The sequence below is a fragment of the Benincasa hispida genome, chromosome 6 (assembly GCF_009727055.1).
Source record: "Benincasa hispida cultivar B227 chromosome 6, ASM972705v1, whole genome shotgun sequence".
NCBI lineage: Eukaryota > Viridiplantae > Streptophyta > Magnoliopsida > Cucurbitales > Cucurbitaceae > Benincasa > Benincasa hispida.
The window spans coordinates 17,089,667-17,106,570 of NC_052354.1; the positions used below are offsets into that span (position 1 = coordinate 17,089,667).

General features: G+C 34.9%; 1 protein-coding gene across 4 annotated transcripts; it reads left to right on the top strand.

The window, feature by feature from the left end:
- The first annotated feature begins 4,638 nt into the window (after positions 1-4,638).
- On the top strand, positions 4,639-16,525 carry LOC120079791. Of its 4 annotated transcripts, none has more exons than XM_039034186.1 (12): positions 4,639-4,891; positions 5,453-5,549; positions 6,100-7,020; positions 7,123-7,250; positions 7,622-7,753; positions 7,851-8,886; positions 9,563-9,601; positions 11,249-11,761; positions 11,863-12,140; positions 12,987-13,079; positions 13,166-13,291; positions 14,191-16,525. In XM_039034186.1, the coding sequence occupies exons 1-12, from the start codon at positions 4,757-4,759 to the stop codon at positions 15,976-15,978; spliced, it is 5,286 nt and encodes a 1,761-aa protein (XP_038890114.1). In that variant the 5' UTR covers positions 4,639-4,756; the 3' UTR covers positions 15,979-16,525. The 4 variants fall into 4 exon arrangements, with proteins under 4 accessions (XP_038890114.1, XP_038890116.1, XP_038890113.1 ...); XM_039034188.1 differs by having other exon boundaries at positions 7,123-7,172; positions 11,833-12,140; XM_039034185.1 differs by having other exon boundaries at positions 4,640-4,891; positions 11,833-12,140.
- The last annotated feature ends 379 nt before the right edge of the window (positions 16,526-16,904 follow it).

Consider the following 16,904-nt stretch of genomic DNA (forward strand, 5'->3'; position numbering starts at 1 on the left):
TCTAGGGCTTAGATAATGTGGCGCCATACCTTCTCCTGAGTTGAGAGGGATTTGGTCTTTTTGGCTATGATTTAATATTCATTAGAGGGATTAGTAGTACTTAAGAAGTTAGATATAACTATGGGGGCAAAACGGTAATTTTGGCTCAAGCGTACTTACGAGCAATTTGTGAAGGGTCATCGTACTGTTGATTGGTTATATCCAATGGACACAAAAATATATATGTAGTGAAGTTGTCGGTCTTTAATGGAGTGTCTGACAGTTTACGGATGGTGAATAATTTAACTAATTATTCATGTTCCATTGAAACTTCAAGCTACAAGTCCATGAGACCCCTCTGTAGCTCAACAGAAATTAATGATAATCAATTTTTGGATTAATTTGAATTGTTCAAATTAATCGAGAGAATTAATTATATGTGATATAATTAATTCTACTTAATTATATATGATATAATTACTATAATATATATGATACATTATTTGAGATGAAATAAATATTTGAATTTGATTCAAATATTAATTATGTGAATTATATTCATATAATTAAGTTTAATATAAATAGGATTTATATTAAATATCATGCATTGTTGAGAGAATGAGAACTATAGGTTATATTGTATTTGATACAATATTAAACTATAGGTTATGCGTTATATCAAATATAACATATAGTTTAATATATATTATATGATATGGTAGTTATCATATATTTATATTTTAATTTTTTTTAAATTTATTTTGAAAATGGTTTAGGAAGGGAGTAAACTCCCTTCCATTTATTTCTCTCTATTTTAATGCATGTATGGTAGTAGTGCTTAATAGACTTACAAAATTTCCAAAAAGAGATAGAGGTTTTCTCCTGGAAAAATATTTTTTTTCCTCTTAGTCACTTTCTCTCTTCCAAAAACCTAAGAACCCACGACTCCTTAGTTATTCTCATCCCATTAGAGAATACAAAAGGCTCTTTTCGTGGTGGTGACCATTTGATCGAGTTTGTTCGTAACAGATCCGAAGAAAGAAAATATGTGAAGAAGGGTTCTTTAAGGGTAAATTTTCTCTAACCCAAATTGTCTCATTTCCTTTTTGTTTGCATGCTGTAAATTTATGATTATTCATAACTTTTGTACTCAGCAATTTTGATTATGTGAAAATAAATTTTTGATTGATCTCTACGCTTCTGCTCAAGGACCTTCAAAGGTTCCTTCAATTGGTACCAACCAGGTTTTGATCCCCAATTTTTATTGTTCCAGATTTTACTTTTACAAAATTGATGCGTAGCATTCTGTATATGTTCTTATGATGAATGTTTGTGAATGTGAATGGATTACGATTATTGGATGTTCTTGGGATTTGACTTTTTCTAGATTTATTACATTCATTTACAAATTGATTTGTAAGGACCCCTGTTGCGATCAGGTTTGTAATTTAAAGTTTTGAGTCGCTCATGCTGTTACTGGTGTGTCTCGGAGGAAAAATAAAGCAACACTACGATGAGGAAGAGATCGCTCAGTGTTTGCTAATAGATCGCGTAGCATTTGCTAAGAGATTGCGTAACATTTGCTAAGAGATCGCAACGTTTGCTAAGAGATCTCTCAGTGTTTACTAAGAGATTGTTGCTAAGAGATGACTGCTAAAAGATCACTGCTGAGAGTTCATTGGTGGGTAGTTCGGTTTGAGTGGTTCAAGGTTCAGTTCATTTATTTTGAACTGGTTGACTATTATTTTGTAATAGTTAGGTTTATTTAATTAATTAAATTAATATAAGTGTTATATTAATTTAATTCATTATTAAGGTGTCCAATCCCAATTCATTAATTTTTTTTTTTAATTATGCAAAAATCCCATTTGAATCCCGAGTGAGTTAAAGAGAAATTAACTAACTCTTCTCCACTATTTCATTAAAATAGAATAAGATAGACAAAGAAATACACATATGGCACTGTCTTAGATTCTGATAGATGATATTAATTTAATTCAATGACGTATCTATTAGATTTAGAAATGAATCAATAAACTATTGTTATTTCATTTTGAATTTCAATTTCAGTTTGAAGTATGAAATTTCATTCTCTCAATGGATCAATAGAATTTTTCTTTCAACTCTAAAAAACACATAATTTAGAGAAAAAGTTTCTCTAACTTTTTTTTTGTTTGCTCCTTCCCTTATTGTTCCAAAAAGGGGTTCCCACAAATTCAATTCTTAGGGAAGAATAGTAGGGAAAACCCTTTGGTAGTGTCTTGTTCGAGTTCGAATAGGAAGTTGCTGGAATCGTGATCACATCAAGGATTTGGTGAAGGTTGAAGATCTATCTTCAGAGTCAGTAATTTCTTCTTCCATTCTTCTTAAGCATATTTCTCCTTGCGCACGTTGGTTGTTGAGTTGGGTTTAGTTGAAAAACTTTTCATATCCAATCTAATTTTTGGGTTGTAAATTTTTTCAACCCAAATAACCATTATTAAAAAATGAATTTAACCCAATCATAAAATATTAAAATATTATGGTTGGGTTGGGTTGGTTCTGGTTAATTGGATCATATATTTATAATTTTATTCTAAAAATAAGCAAAATGTAAATATATAAAAATAAAATTTAATTATTTTCATATATTGACTTAAGATTAACTATTCAATTCCAATTTATATAGTAAAATATTTATTTCTAAACTCAAATAAACTCATCTGGAGAGTTATTGAATAATAAATTATTAAAAAAATAAAATTAAATAAATTTAAAATCAATATATGTAATAAATAATTGTATTATAAATAATAAAAAAACATATTTTAAAGTTTAAATTCAAGTTAGTTTGGGTTATGTTAGGTGAACGCAACCAATCCAACCCATAAAATTTTCATTTATTTGAATCCAATCCAACCCAAATGAGTTATAACCTAACCCAAATCGCACGGATTGGATTGGGTTGATCGGTTTTTTGGGTCATCAGGTTTTTTGAACACCCCTATTTCTCCCTTTGAAAATTCCCCTCCACCTTTTCGCACCACCTTCAACCTATCGCTGATTTTTTTAAAATGACAAGTTTGCCCTCTTATTCATGTGTGACTTATCTATTAATAAATATTAATTTAACAGAATGGGTTAATTGCAACCATTAAACAATTAGATGAGGGATACTCACTCAAATTGAAAGTTCATGAGTGTGTTTGTAACCAACCCCATATTTCAGGATGGTTTGTGCATTTTTTTTTCTAGTAATAATACATTTTTTATCCATAGGTTTTGAGTTTAAGTTCTACTTGGCCACTATGTTTCACGATGTTACACTTTTAGTTCTAATTTTGCTTGTTAGGCGTCAATTTAGTATATATGTTCCAAAACATTACAATATTACTATTGTAATTTGTGTTCCATTTCAATTTGGTCATTAAGTTTTACGATTTATACTTTAAACCTCAATTTCTCATTAGGTACTCATTTTTAATCTTTAGCATTATCCTTAGGTTTTGGGTTGAATTTCAATTTAGTTTTTAGATTTCAAAATGTTGCAATCTTACCATTGAGATTTGGTATTCTTTCAGATTGATTCATAGGTTTTAAGATTTATATTTTTAACCTAAAGTTTTCACTAGATACTATTTTTCCTTTAAATCTTTAGTATTCATGTCTATTACATAATTTAAAAGAATTATAATAAATTAAGTTTCAATATTTTTCATCACTATTAAAATTAATTAAAAATGTTCACTTCGTAATTATTTTAAATTAATTAATATACATTAATGCTAAAAAACTGAAAGTGAGTATTTAATGAAAAATCTAGGTTACAAAATGTAAATCTTGAAATCTATGGACAAACAAAACTCAAATCTCAACAATTAACATTTTGAAACCCAGAGACCAAATTAAAATCAAACTCAAAATTTAAGGATAACATTTTGAACTAAATAAAAATTGGACTCAAAATCTATAGACAATAAACTCAACACAATATAAAAAAACTTATAAATATAGCCAAATTTAAATAGGCTTTCAGAGTCTACTAGTGATGACTATGTTGTCGACTGATAAATTTTATTATATTTACAATTCTTTAAAAATGTTGTTATACACTTGGGTCTCGTTTGGTAACAATTTTGTTTTTAGTTTTAGTTTTTGAAAATTAAGCATATAAACACTCATTCAAACTCTAAATCTATTATTTTGTTATCTATTTTTTATTAATATTTTTGTCAAAATTTGAAAACTAAGGTCTCGTTTAATAACCATTTGGTTTTTGGATTTTAGTTTTTAAAATTAACCCTACAAATACCCCCTTCACACCTAGATTTATTGTTTTGTTATCTACTTTATACCCATATTTTTAAAAACCAAACTAATATTTGAAAACTAAAATAGGAAGTTTTAAAATTTTGTTTTTATTTTTAATGTTTGGTTAAAAATTCAACTAATGTACTTATGCTAAAAATAAGAGAAATAAGAGAATATATATTTAATTTTCAAAAACCAAACACAAAAACGAAAATATTACGAAAACTGCGACTATAGAGGTAATGATAATGAAAATGACTCATGCGATGGGGGCGGCCCAAATCTGTGACAGTGGCAATGACGTAAATTGACTGTTAAAGCAGAGGGCATTGACGTAATATCACGAGAAAATTCAATGACTGCATCCAGTCCGCTTTGTCGAATCTGTATTCGCATATCCAAACGACCTCCAAATTCGCCCACCTTCGTCCTCAAACTTCTGTTCCCTTGAACTGCTTCTTCAATCTCCCTTTCACTGAGCGGGGGGATGGAGAAGAAGAACACCGAGGAGCTCACCGTCAAATCCATGGCGTCCAATTCGCAACCTAGCAAAAGCAAAGCCTCCGATAGCAGAGAAGAAGGAGAAGTATCTTCCTCCGATAACGATACACAAACACACGACGTACATTCTTCTTCCCACTATCTTCTCATTCCGTTTCCCATTTCTTTTTTGTTTTCTCAATCATCTGCATCTTATGCCCCTTCGTTGACGTCCTCTTCGATGCTGAAAATGATCGTTCACAAACGTTACCATTTTCATTGCAAATTAAGGCTTCCTATAGCTTTATACACCATTCTACTAATTGGAGTTCTAGGTCCGTGTTTATCTTTTAATTCGTAGTTGTTTATGTCATCGAGGTAAGAATAGAGAGAAACTGCAATACTTTGAAGCTCAAACGGTTTATCTCTACACGGTAGGGTTTAGAACTTTAAATGTTTTAGTTCTGACTTGTGAACACTTGTTCTCTCCTGATTTAAACTGCATTTGTGTTTTAATTATGATTACGTTTAAGAACACTTTGGGATTGTGAATTGTTTTTGTTCTTTGTAGTCGGATTAGCATGTTTTGTGGTATCCAAAATGGATTTTCTGATTCTTTGGGATTCACTGGGATCTTTTCTAGTCGCGATGTAACTTTCATATTTCTGTTTTGTACGGCCCATGAGGAATTTTTACTTCTCAGGTACATCCTGTTTGTTCTACTGTGCCTGCTTCGGTCACATCACCTATATCATCCATTCTTCCTCCTAAGAATAAATATAACCCAGGGATCCAGGCTGGTAAGTATTGCTTCTTATGAATGGCACTGGTTTTTGTCAAGACATTGTCTATTAGTTTATAAACTCCACCCTTTCACTTTGAATTCTGCAATATCTAAAATTGTTTTTAAGGCTATTTTTGTTATGAAGCTTTTGGTATATCTGCAGTATAAATACGGTGGATGTAGTGTTTAGGCATATCTTTAAACCAAGGATACTGGACACCTGGGGCATTATTTTCTGTGGCAAGTTACATGGATTTAGGTTTACCTTGCAGAAATACTCTTCAGCTTTATGAAAGTTGAAGTGTGTACACATCACTTTTCCCTTAGGATTGAAAAGATGTGGATACTAGCGTTTGGTTCTTTCTAACTGCTATGCTTGCATTTAAGGTTTCAATGCTTGAATATTTCCTGTTACTCTGGACTTTTGATTGGGTTCTGTAATTGGTGGTCTTATGAATGAATCTAGGAGTGCGCTAAACTTTATGGTGGTTTAGTATTAATAGTATTTTATGATGACCAATATCCGCCACTAACACAGTAGGCTGTTTCTGGAAATAAATTTTCAGTTTCTGCTGATGTTTGCACAAGAACATCCATACAAACTATTTCTCAGAAGATATGTGATAATGCTCAAGTTGTAAATAAGGTTAGTACTCCTTGGGGTGCTTCCAGGGAGGCCAATTCGAATCTTGTGATTAGCTTCTCAGATGACAGTGGCAGTGAATTGGAGGAATGTAGTAAAGTGAGAACTTCAAAATCTCATAGTGATGCTGTCAGGCACTATAAACCTCCAACTTCAATAATTGATAGATCAAACAAGTTACGGAGTATGACAAGGAACAAAGTAGTGGCAAACAAACTGTCTTTGAGTCAACCATTTATTCCTTCAATGACCAAGAATCACAGAGCATATTCCAAGGGTGCTGCTGGGCCCTCATTGGCTGAGCAAGGATCTAAAATCAGAGCTTTCAGTGGAAACCTACAGAGCCAAGGGCGTGGAAATGATCAAGGAAAGAACTTAAACACTAGTAAGCTTCAGGATTTGCGGGAGCAGATAGCCATTTGCGAAAGCAAATTGAAGTTCAAGTCTGCCCAACAGAACAAGGAGAGCATTTCAGTTACAAACCAGGATTATATTGTCACGAATTCAAAATCTGATTTGGCTAGGAAAGGGAGTGCGACTATACCTCAGTTTCCTCCACTAGTGCCTAAGGAACCAGATGTAAAGCGCCTGAAAACCAGTGGGTCTTACTCTACCAAGCTGAGTTTGAGTGGGCAACAACATCTTCGTACAATGTATGCTGGGAAATCTGTTTTCCGGCCTCAGGAGCCTGGAGAAGAGACACAGAACATTAAGGTCACTTATAACCAGAAGGGGATTTCTTTGGGTAGAGAAGAGTCCAGTGTGTTGAAGCAGAGTAAGGAAGATATCAAGCATGTGGCTGCTTCACCCTCACCTGGAATTGACCTTGGCAAAGTACAGGATGGTGAATAATTTGTTCATACTGAATAGAAAATTAGATCTTTCAAGGACAATCTTACTGTTTTATGAGGTGTCTGCCTAACTTTTTACGTAAAATGCTGTGCAGATAACGACATTGTTGCTAATGGCAATCAGTTAGACTGGATTAGTAAGCAGGTGGATCCTCACCCTCTTGTTGTCTTAGATCTAGCTACGGTTCTCCCAAATATGACATCCAATGTCCAAACTCAGTTTGTAAGTCAATGATTGTGTATGTGGCATGATGTCTTTTCTCATTGATGTATTTTTTTATCAAGTATCTAAAATTCATTGCACTTCTCAGAAAATCTAGAAGTTGCTTCATTAAACTTTTGACTAATTTCCATTATCTTATGCTTGCCGATGCTGTTTGTGGAATCTCCTAAAATTGTGAAATTCATGGTTAAGTTAATTGAATTACATCTGTGTTATTAACAGTGGATGATCAGGATTCCTTGTCATATTTAGGACATAATAAAATATTTGCTTACGTGAATGGACTTCTCTTCAAAATTATGTTCCTTTTTATTATTCATAGTTTTTCCTCCTCTCCCCTTGTAGCATAATTTGAATATTTGTCTCAACAGGATAATGTTGAGTTTCACCGTCAAAGTGATGGCCTTCAACCATCTGCTTCAGCTGCAAAACATTTTGAAGGAACACTTCCTCAATCAGCATCCAATGTCAAGATACCAGAGCCATGCAGTAATTTCTTTAAGGTTTATCTTCAAGCTCATCTGTCACATCTTTAATTTTTTTCTTCTCTCTCTGTCATTATAGTTACATGGATTTCCTCTGGATTTATTATTATCACAGTCATTGATCAACAGTAAAAGTTCCGGGACTGCTTTTGGTAATTCTCCAAGTTGCCTGGGCTTCAGCAATTTTGATCTCCAATCATTATTTGAAATGGAGGAGTCTCTAGACAAGGATCTGGAAGAAGCCCAAGACATTAGGCGCCAATGTGAAATTGAAGAAAGAAATGCTTTCAAAATTTATTCTAGGGCTCAAAGGGCATTGATAGAGGCTAATTCTAGATGTCTTGATCTTTATCATAAGAGAGAATTATTTTCAGCTCATTTTCACTCTTTTTGCATGAATAATCCTGGTTTAATTAGTTCCTCAAGACAGCAAGAAGATATGAAAATTGGTGCGGATCACTTAAATAGTATGTCTGGAAATGCAAATGGAGCTTCTCCTTTGTATCAGAAGCATTCTGAATATAATAGTTCTACTCAGCTACATACTGATCTAAATATGCAACATGAAAATGCTGGTCCCATCAATTCTTCAAACCTGCATGAGAATGGACAAAATTTGGGGTCTGAACCTGAATTATGCTCTGACTTAGGTGGTAATAAATTGGATCCATTGCCTTCCAAGGGCAATAATATTGCAGATAGAATTTGCTCTCCATCCGTTGATCCGAACGTTTCAGTGGATGGAGATGAAGAGTCATTGCCATCTGACCATGAAATGATTGATTCCTATGATGAATGCTACATGGGAAAGAAACAGTTTGAAGATGATCAAATGGAGACATATAATATATCAAAGAAAAACCAGTGTGACAATAATATTGAGGATTCTTTGCGTCTTGAAGCAAAATTAAGGTCTGAACTATTTGCACGTCTAGGAATAAGAAATTTGTCAAAGACTTGTAATCCATGCCATAACATTCAAACTCCAGTCGAACAGGGGACTAAGAGTGATGCCAGAGATGATAGAACTCAGCAAAATAATACAGAACCTACAGTAGGGCTAGCAGTTGGAAGTGACGCCGACCTAACAAGTAAGAAGACTGAGAGCACTTTACTATCAGGAAAGGGAGATCAACAGTTTGGTTTTGGAGGTAACTTTATCTTTAGGAATGAGACTTATGCTTCTTCATCATATGTGATCTTACAGGCATGTTTGAAGTGGCTTTTAAAGATACACTTTCTATTATTCCATGTTATTCATGTTATTTTAGGTGAACATCTTTGATCTAAAATTGATCGTTGCCCCAGTCCTTTTCATGAAGGCCGGTTTTGGAGGTCTTCTTTGAATTAAAACATATGGCCATAAGGGCAAATATGCTTAGAATTAAATTGGGGCCAGCTATTCTTTTGTTTGGGCAGGCAGGAGACTTCTGTGAACTTGAATCCTAACGTGTTTTGAGTCTATTTCTGGGTTGTAAATTAATTGAGATAAGAGCTTGTGAACTTTGAGTCTTTGAGTCTATTTTTGAGTTTATTCCTATCGTTCTTTGAGCGAATTCCTAGCCCCTTAAAGCTTTCTCAGGGTGGAAGAGGCCTAAATGGGCTAGTATTTTTTGGAATTGTGTGGTTAGGGTATTGTTGTGGAACATTTGGCTGGAAAGGAATTAGGGGACCACTTGGAAAAATTGTTATGGTTAGGATATTGTTCTCTTCTTTTGAATTTGTTTTTGGAAAAATTTACCGCTTCTTGGTGGGGATATAGTCACTGGAATTCTTTGTAGTTACAACCTTTCTACCATCTTTAACCATTGGAAAGCTTTCTTTTAGGTGACGTTGGATGGGACTCCCTCTGCCTCCAACCCGTAGGTTGTATTTCTCTCTCTCTCTCTCTCTCTCTCTCTCTCTCTCTCTCTCTCTCTCCTTCCCTTCCTACATAATCATTTTTTTAATTAAAAAAGAAAAAAAGAAGAGCTTGATCTTGGGCATGGATTGTGATTTAGCGAAGTTGATGGGTTCGCTCCTTTCCGATCCTCCTACCGAGGTTTTCCCCTTGGTCACGACCCTCGTAATTTTCCTATATGGGTTCTAGTTTTGGGTAAAATTTTCCTAGATGGGAAAGCTCCTTACCCCTATTGCTAGACCATAAAAAATTACTTTGGAAGGTAAATGGAATAAGGACGAGAATTATATGCATATGGGCAGGTTTGTAAGGTATTTATGAGCGTAAGTCTACCTCCATTTGATAAGAACTCATGTTGCTAAGAATGTAACCTTTTGTCAATTTTATCCAAGATAGGCTACCAAAAGGCAAGGGTAGTGAGATTCTTGTAGGCAGGAAGACCCAAATATCTTGACGGTCAAGATCCCACCTTACAACCAAACTGCTTAACCAAGTGAGAAATAGAATCAATGTCATATTTAATCCCTAGAACTTCAGATGTGTGTCAGTTGATGTTTAACCTAGACTCCTGTTGAATCTTGATCAGGGGTTCATTCACTAGCTGCAATCTCTGTGTGTATGCACTTGTTTATTCAGGGATGGAACATAGTATAAATAAAAACTGAAAAGAAGGGTGTGGTTGGTATAGTTGTGCAATTGTTGCATCACCCAATCTATGTACTAAGAAGAATGCAGTTCAATGAACATAATGCGACAGAAAAGGGGCCAATGGGGTTATTGCAAAGTCAGTTCTTTTTTGGATGTACATCATCATCACGCTCCCTTTTTCCGCTTTTGATTATGGGGTCTATCTCTAAGTTTGTATTTGGCTAATCTACTTTTTTGTTCTTCATTTGTAATCTCCTGGGTTATCTTCTTTTATTTTTGGGCTTCTTTGTTTCTATCAGATGGTTTATTCCACTTGTATCTCTTTGGATCATTTCATTCTTTCTTATCCAAAAAAAAAAAAAAAAAAAAAGTGACAGAAAAGGCATTTGCTGGTTAGAAAATTATTCATGGCCCTTTTTATCTTGGCAACATTGCCTTGCAAAGTATGAGATACCTTTCCTACATTCCTAAGAGGTTCAATTAGCGAATGATTTTGGCCTTTGGTATCTACTTATGAAACCTCAGTGCATACTGCTTCAGTTTTCTTTTCTTGGCATCAAGAGTTTCAGATTGGTGATAGTGGATGCTCTGTTAACTTGAACCTCCATTGCCTGTTCATACCGCCATAAAATGAACCAAACCTTAAAGTTATATCTAGGGAATTATGGGTCCAATAATTAAAGAAACAAGCCATAAATTGGTTGTTTTTGAGTTTATCAGTTCAAGATTTAGTCTCTTGCTGATTACGATATCGATAATTTTTTCTTATTTCAAAAGAATATTAATATTTTGTGCCTTTTTTACTCTAACAGCTGTAGTTCAGATGGTAGTTTTGTCAGATTAGTTGAGTGTGAATTATGATTAATAACGATTTAGTGAAAAATTGAGGATTATGCTTAGAATATTTTCTCAGCTGTCTCCCCGCCCCCCTCTCTCTTCTTTTCTAAATTTACTTCCTTATGCAGGCCCAAACAGATGCAATACCCCAGATGACATCCATGGTCGTTATCATTTTGAGAACTTGCCATCAGAGACTCAGGATTCTGCGGACTCTGATGACAATGAACCATTCAATAGAGAAGGATCTTGCTCCAAAACTACTTTTAGTTTCACACCTTTGACTATGAACAGTGTTTTGCAACATATAAAGGCCATACCCTCAGTTAGTATAGAAGTCTTGCTCGCTAGAACTCGAGGGAGCCTCTCTAATCTTGGTTTCCCTGAAGACGGTGATTCTTTGGAAGTGGATCAAATCCACTGGAGAAAATTAAAAGAGAACTCTGTCCATGAGACTGTTAGACCTATGTTTCAGAGTGATGGCTCATATATTGATGATCTAGCAATTGATCCATTGTGGCCACTTTGCATGTATGAACTCCGTGGAAAATGCAACAATGATGAATGCCCTTGGCAACATGTGAAGGACTACTCTTTAGCCAATAGAAGGCAGTGTCAGCATGACCACATCAACTATTCTGGTATGATGATTCTGATGTTCTTTTAATTGGATGATTCAATTTTGTAGACTTTTTATCTTCATCTTTTGCAGATTCTTGCAATGGACTATCATTTTCTTCAGATGAAACAAAAATATTCAAGTATGAAGATTGTATGACACCTCCAACTTACCTGGTTGGCATAGATATTCTAAAAGCTGATTCACATTCATATGACCCTGTTTTAGCTCAGAAAAGTAGTCAATGCTGGCAAAACTTTTTTAGTATTTCTTTGACGTTACCAAATTTGCTCCAAAAGGATGCTTCTGCTGATGGGCTATTTTTACATGATGCTCGTATAGAGGCCAAGGGAAGTTGGAATAGACCATCATCATACTTTCAGAGGGGAAGCTCCATATTGGTTTGTTTATTACTCCTTATATATGCCCTTGGTTCAGTCTGCATCTGACTAGTTTTCTTTTTCTTTTCCTTTTGACGCGTGGCACATTATGGCTGTATTGAACTAATTTGTATTCGAGTTCCCTTGCCTCTCTTCTTCCTCTGTCATGCATGACTGCACACCTGCATAGTGTTTTTTGGTTAGAAATCTCTTATTCAACTCTCTTGGTATGCTGTGATCACAGTACTTGATCATTGTCATGAGTTTTGTCTAAATTATTCTAATTCTTTTCTTAGTGCAATTTTAAAGTGTGCCATTATACCTGAACTATCTGATTCCAGGAAACATGTTTAGTCCTGCCTTGCTCAAACTGTGGCATTTAATATGAGTATTTTAAACTGAGAAATATCATGTTTTGTGCTTCTCCATTTTGCACATTTTCTTTTGCACACACACACACATGCATATAGTCTGCATAGGAGTATTACATTTCTCCTTTTTGTATATTGTTATTGTATGAAGATGTTGCTTTTTATTTTGTTATGCTTGTACTTGATGTTACCTCTTTTTTTTGTTTTTGTTTTGTTTTGTTTTGTTTTGTTTTTTTTTTTTGGCATAAAGATAACATTATCCTTCTTTAGTTTTTTTTTTTTTAAATTTTTTTAAATTTTAAGATTATGGGCTTTGAAGGTTACTGATTACTGATCCTTATCATCTTCCTGTTGTTTGGTCCATGATCTCTCTTGTACTGACTTTTTTTGCAACTGCTATAAAGTTTCTGTTGCTGATTATACTGAATACAGAACATTAACCATCTTTCTGTTGTTTGACTCATGATCTCACTTGTGCCAACTTCTTACGAAGTAGAGTCAGCTGAAACAGGGTGATGAGGACCTAGCTCTGGAAACGGCTCTTATTATTATTAACCAGGAAACGAACAGTCGAGAGGGCATGAAAAAGGTGTGTTTTTCTGTTATTCATTTTTTTGTTGGTTCTTGCTAGTGTGAACTATGTTGCAATACAATTGGAAATATTTCTATTTGCAGGCTCTTCCTGTACTGTCACGTGCTGTGGAAAATAATCCAAAATCTGTAGCTCTCTGGACCATTTACCTTCTAATATTCTATAGCTATACTACAACCGGAGGGAAGGATGACATGTTCTCTTATGCGGTATGGATTATTATATTTGTTCCTGCTCTGATGTAGAATATAATCCGGATGTAGGAAAGTAATGCAAAAACATCCTTAAATATATTGATTAAATGTATGTATTAAAATATATATAGTAGAGAGATGAAACAAGATTTGCGATCTCAAAGATTTTTGCTTTGTATCAAAATTTAGTAAACACTCTTAGCATTTTGGTGATGCTGAAGCTGTCAATCCAAGTGAGCTGTAGTTATTTTTCGGTTGTTATCAACTTTATAAAGTGAGGATTAAAACATAATATGTTTTCCATCTACTTGGTGTTCTACCACTATCTATACATGTTCTATAATGTAAAAACTGATAGTTCAAACTTTGAAATATGAGGAATGAATGATTTACCACAGTGGTCGAAAACTCTGAAAATTATTGTCATGCATCTTAAAGTTTCTTGTATTTTGAAATCAGTCCATCTTTGAAGTAACATTGAAGTAACAAAAAACATTGCTAAACTAGGGAGAGAAAAAGCTGATATCTACTGGAACTTATTGGCGTGCTATACTAAAAGGCTATCTTGCATGATTAAATAATGTCAACTAAAAAATCTCTAGAAAGTAGAAATTAGAAGTACAAACTTTTTTAGATAAAGGGTTAGGAGACTTCATCTACTTTACTTGGTGGTTTACATATGTTATGCATCATAACTAATGATCTTTGAAAACCTTTTATTTCAGCTATAGTCTCTGGCTTTTGTTTAGTTCTTTTCCTTTTAAAAAAACTCTCCTAGTACCTCGTATCACCTTTATGATTCGATGCTGAGTCATCTCTTCATCATACTTGAATTGGTGGGCACTTCCGTCCATTACTGATTCTCACTCGTGTAATCAAGCATTGTGTGCAAATCCTTTGTTCTTGTTGTTCAGGTCAAGCACAATGGGCAATCTTATGAACTATGGCTTATGTACATTAACAGCCGCATGAATCTCGATGCTCGATTGGCTGCATATGATGCTGCACTTTCTGCACTCTGCGACAATATAGTTACTCCTAACTTGGATGGGAAATATGCTAGCACCCATATTTTGGACCTGATTTTGCAGATGACAAATTGTTTGTGTATGTCCGGGAATGTCGAGAAGGCTATTCAGAGGATTCTTGGGCTTCTTCGAGTTGCTATGGATTCTGATGAGCCTTATTCTTTTACGCATTCTGATATGCTCACATGCTTAAATATATCTGACAAATGTATTTTCTGGGTTTGTGTTGTGTATTTAGTTATTTACAGGAAACTGCCTCATGCTGTAGTGCAGCAGCTTGAATGTGAGAAAGAACTGATCGAGATTGAATGGCCTGCCATTCAATTAACCGATGGCGAGAAGCTGAGGGCTTCTAGGGTGGTCAAGAAAGCGGTAGATTTTGTCGATTCTTGCCCAAACAATGAATCGCCTGATAGTAAATGCTACCAAAAATCTATTCAAATGTTTGCTGTCAATCATATAAGGTGCTTGATGGCATTTGAGGACATAGGATTCAGTAGGAACTTGTTGGATAAATATGTTAAACTTTATCCATCTTGCCTAGAACTTATTTTACTTAAAGTTCGGGCAAAGAAACGTGATTTTGGGGATGAAACTGTTGTGGCATTTGAACAAGCGATCGGGAACTGGCCGAAAGAAGTACCTGGGATCCAATGCATCTGGAATCAATATGCTGAATATTTACTTCAGAATGGGAGAATCAAATGTACTGAAGAACTAATGGTGCGCTGGTTTGAGTCTACTCCAAAAATGGACTGTTCTAAAACTAGAACATTGGATAATGGTGACTGTGACTGCTTGAACCTGCTAGATTATGCTTCAGGATCAATTGTACATGCAATGGATTGCAGTCCCAACGAGGTGGATGTCGTGTTTTGGTATCTTAATCTTTCTGTTCACAAGCTACTGCTGAATGACCAATTAGAAGCACGTTTGGCCTTCGACAATGCTCTGAGGGCTGCTAGTTCTGGGACTTTTAGATATTGCATGAGAGAGTATGCTATGTTTCTGCTTACTGATGAGTCCTTGCTGAATGAAGCTGCTTCTGTTGGTGGAATAAGGAACATTTTAGAGGGTTATCTTAACGATGCCCGAGCTTTCCCCATCCCTGAGCCATTATCCAGAAAATTCATCAATGATATCAAGAAGCCAAGAGTTCGACTTCTCATCAGTAACATGCTGTCTCCACTTTCTCCGGATGTTTCTCTAGTGAACTGTATTCTTGAAGTTTGGTATGGGCCATCTCTTCTACCCCAAAAATTTAACAAACCAAAGGAATTGGTGGATTTCGTGGAAACTATCTTAGAGATGTTGCCTTCTAATTATCAGTTGGTACTTTCTGTCTGTAAGCAATTATGCAATGGCGACGACTCTTCCCAAGCTGCCTCGGCCAGCCTTATTTTCTGGGCCTGCTCAAATTTGATCAGTGCAATTTTTAGTTCTGTCCCAATACCCCCCGAGTCCGTTTGGGTAGAAGCTGCTAATATTCTGATCAATGTTAAAGGTTTTGAAGCCATAATTGAGAGGTTTCACAAGAGAGCTTTATCCGTTTACCCGTTCTCTGTTCAGCTGTGGACATCATACTACAACATGTGTAAAACTAGAGGAGATACGAGTGCTGTTCTGCGAGAAGTAAACGAAAGGGGAATTGAACTTAATGAGCCTTCTTCATGATAGAATTATACCTTTGGTAGGATCAGTAAAATTACAGGAAAACTAGGATCAGTTTTTAGTTATGGGAGAAGCCTCAGTGTACAGATAGTTTACATCATACCGTATTATCGTGCTAGGCACGGTAGTTTCACCAGTTTTGTTAAGTGGTAGAGAGCTAATTGCGGCTAGGAATTAGATAAATACTTGCACAGAGAAAAGTTTGGTGGGAAAAGGTTTTTTCTTGTCTGTAAAGTCATGGAGACCTTATTGGAACTGGATTTGTTGAGAGCATCATCAGGTTTCTCAACCAGTTACTCGCTGACCATTGTTCGTTCGGCTGTCTCGTAAAGGTGTATTGTCGAACGTCAGGTTTTCCCCATCTTTTTTGGTAGCTCACATTTTACTTTTGTTCTTCATCCTTCCTCGCTTGCTAGGATTAATTTCTTTGATTGACCTTTACCCTTTTAATTGTAAGTACTAACCATTTTTAGGTTTAAATTTGATATGGTTTAATTGAAATGCAATAGTCAGATGCTCATCGATGAAGGTTTCATTTTGGTTTTCCTACTATCTACGAGCTCATTTTGTTTGTTAAAGCTCTCAGATCAAACACAGGTTTGTCCTAGAATGGCTATAAACTTGCTTGAATTGTTTGCTTGTCTTTAGATTTGTTTACTGCATTGTTCTTAAATTACATTGTCGGTATGTAAACAATGGTAAGGATCCATTTGATTGACAAATTAGGTTTGTGTAACTTAAAGCTCATTTAAACTTTGAAATTGAGTGGGTTTGTCATTGATGGTTAAATTTTATTTATTTATTATCATTATTGTTATTATACGTTTTAGTAACAAGGGCGTAGGGATTTGAGGTAGTACATGCCAATTTATATTTTCGAGCTGTTCACTTTGGCAAATTTATTAATGTAATGAGCTAAATATTTCTAA

Bases quoted from the DNA above. Each gene is read 5' to 3' on its own strand.
- LOC120079791 (XM_039034185.1), top strand. From the start codon at position 4,757: ATGGAGAAGAAGAACACCGAGGAGCTCACCGTCAAATCCATGGCGTCC. The intron at 7,754-7,850 runs GTTTATCTTCAA...TTATTATCACAG, and splicing joins CATGCAGTAATTTCTTTAAG to TCATTGATCAACAGTAAAAG. The intron at 12,141-12,986 runs GTTTGTTTATTA...CTTACGAAGTAG, and splicing joins AGAGGGGAAGCTCCATATTG to AGTCAGCTGAAACAGGGTGA.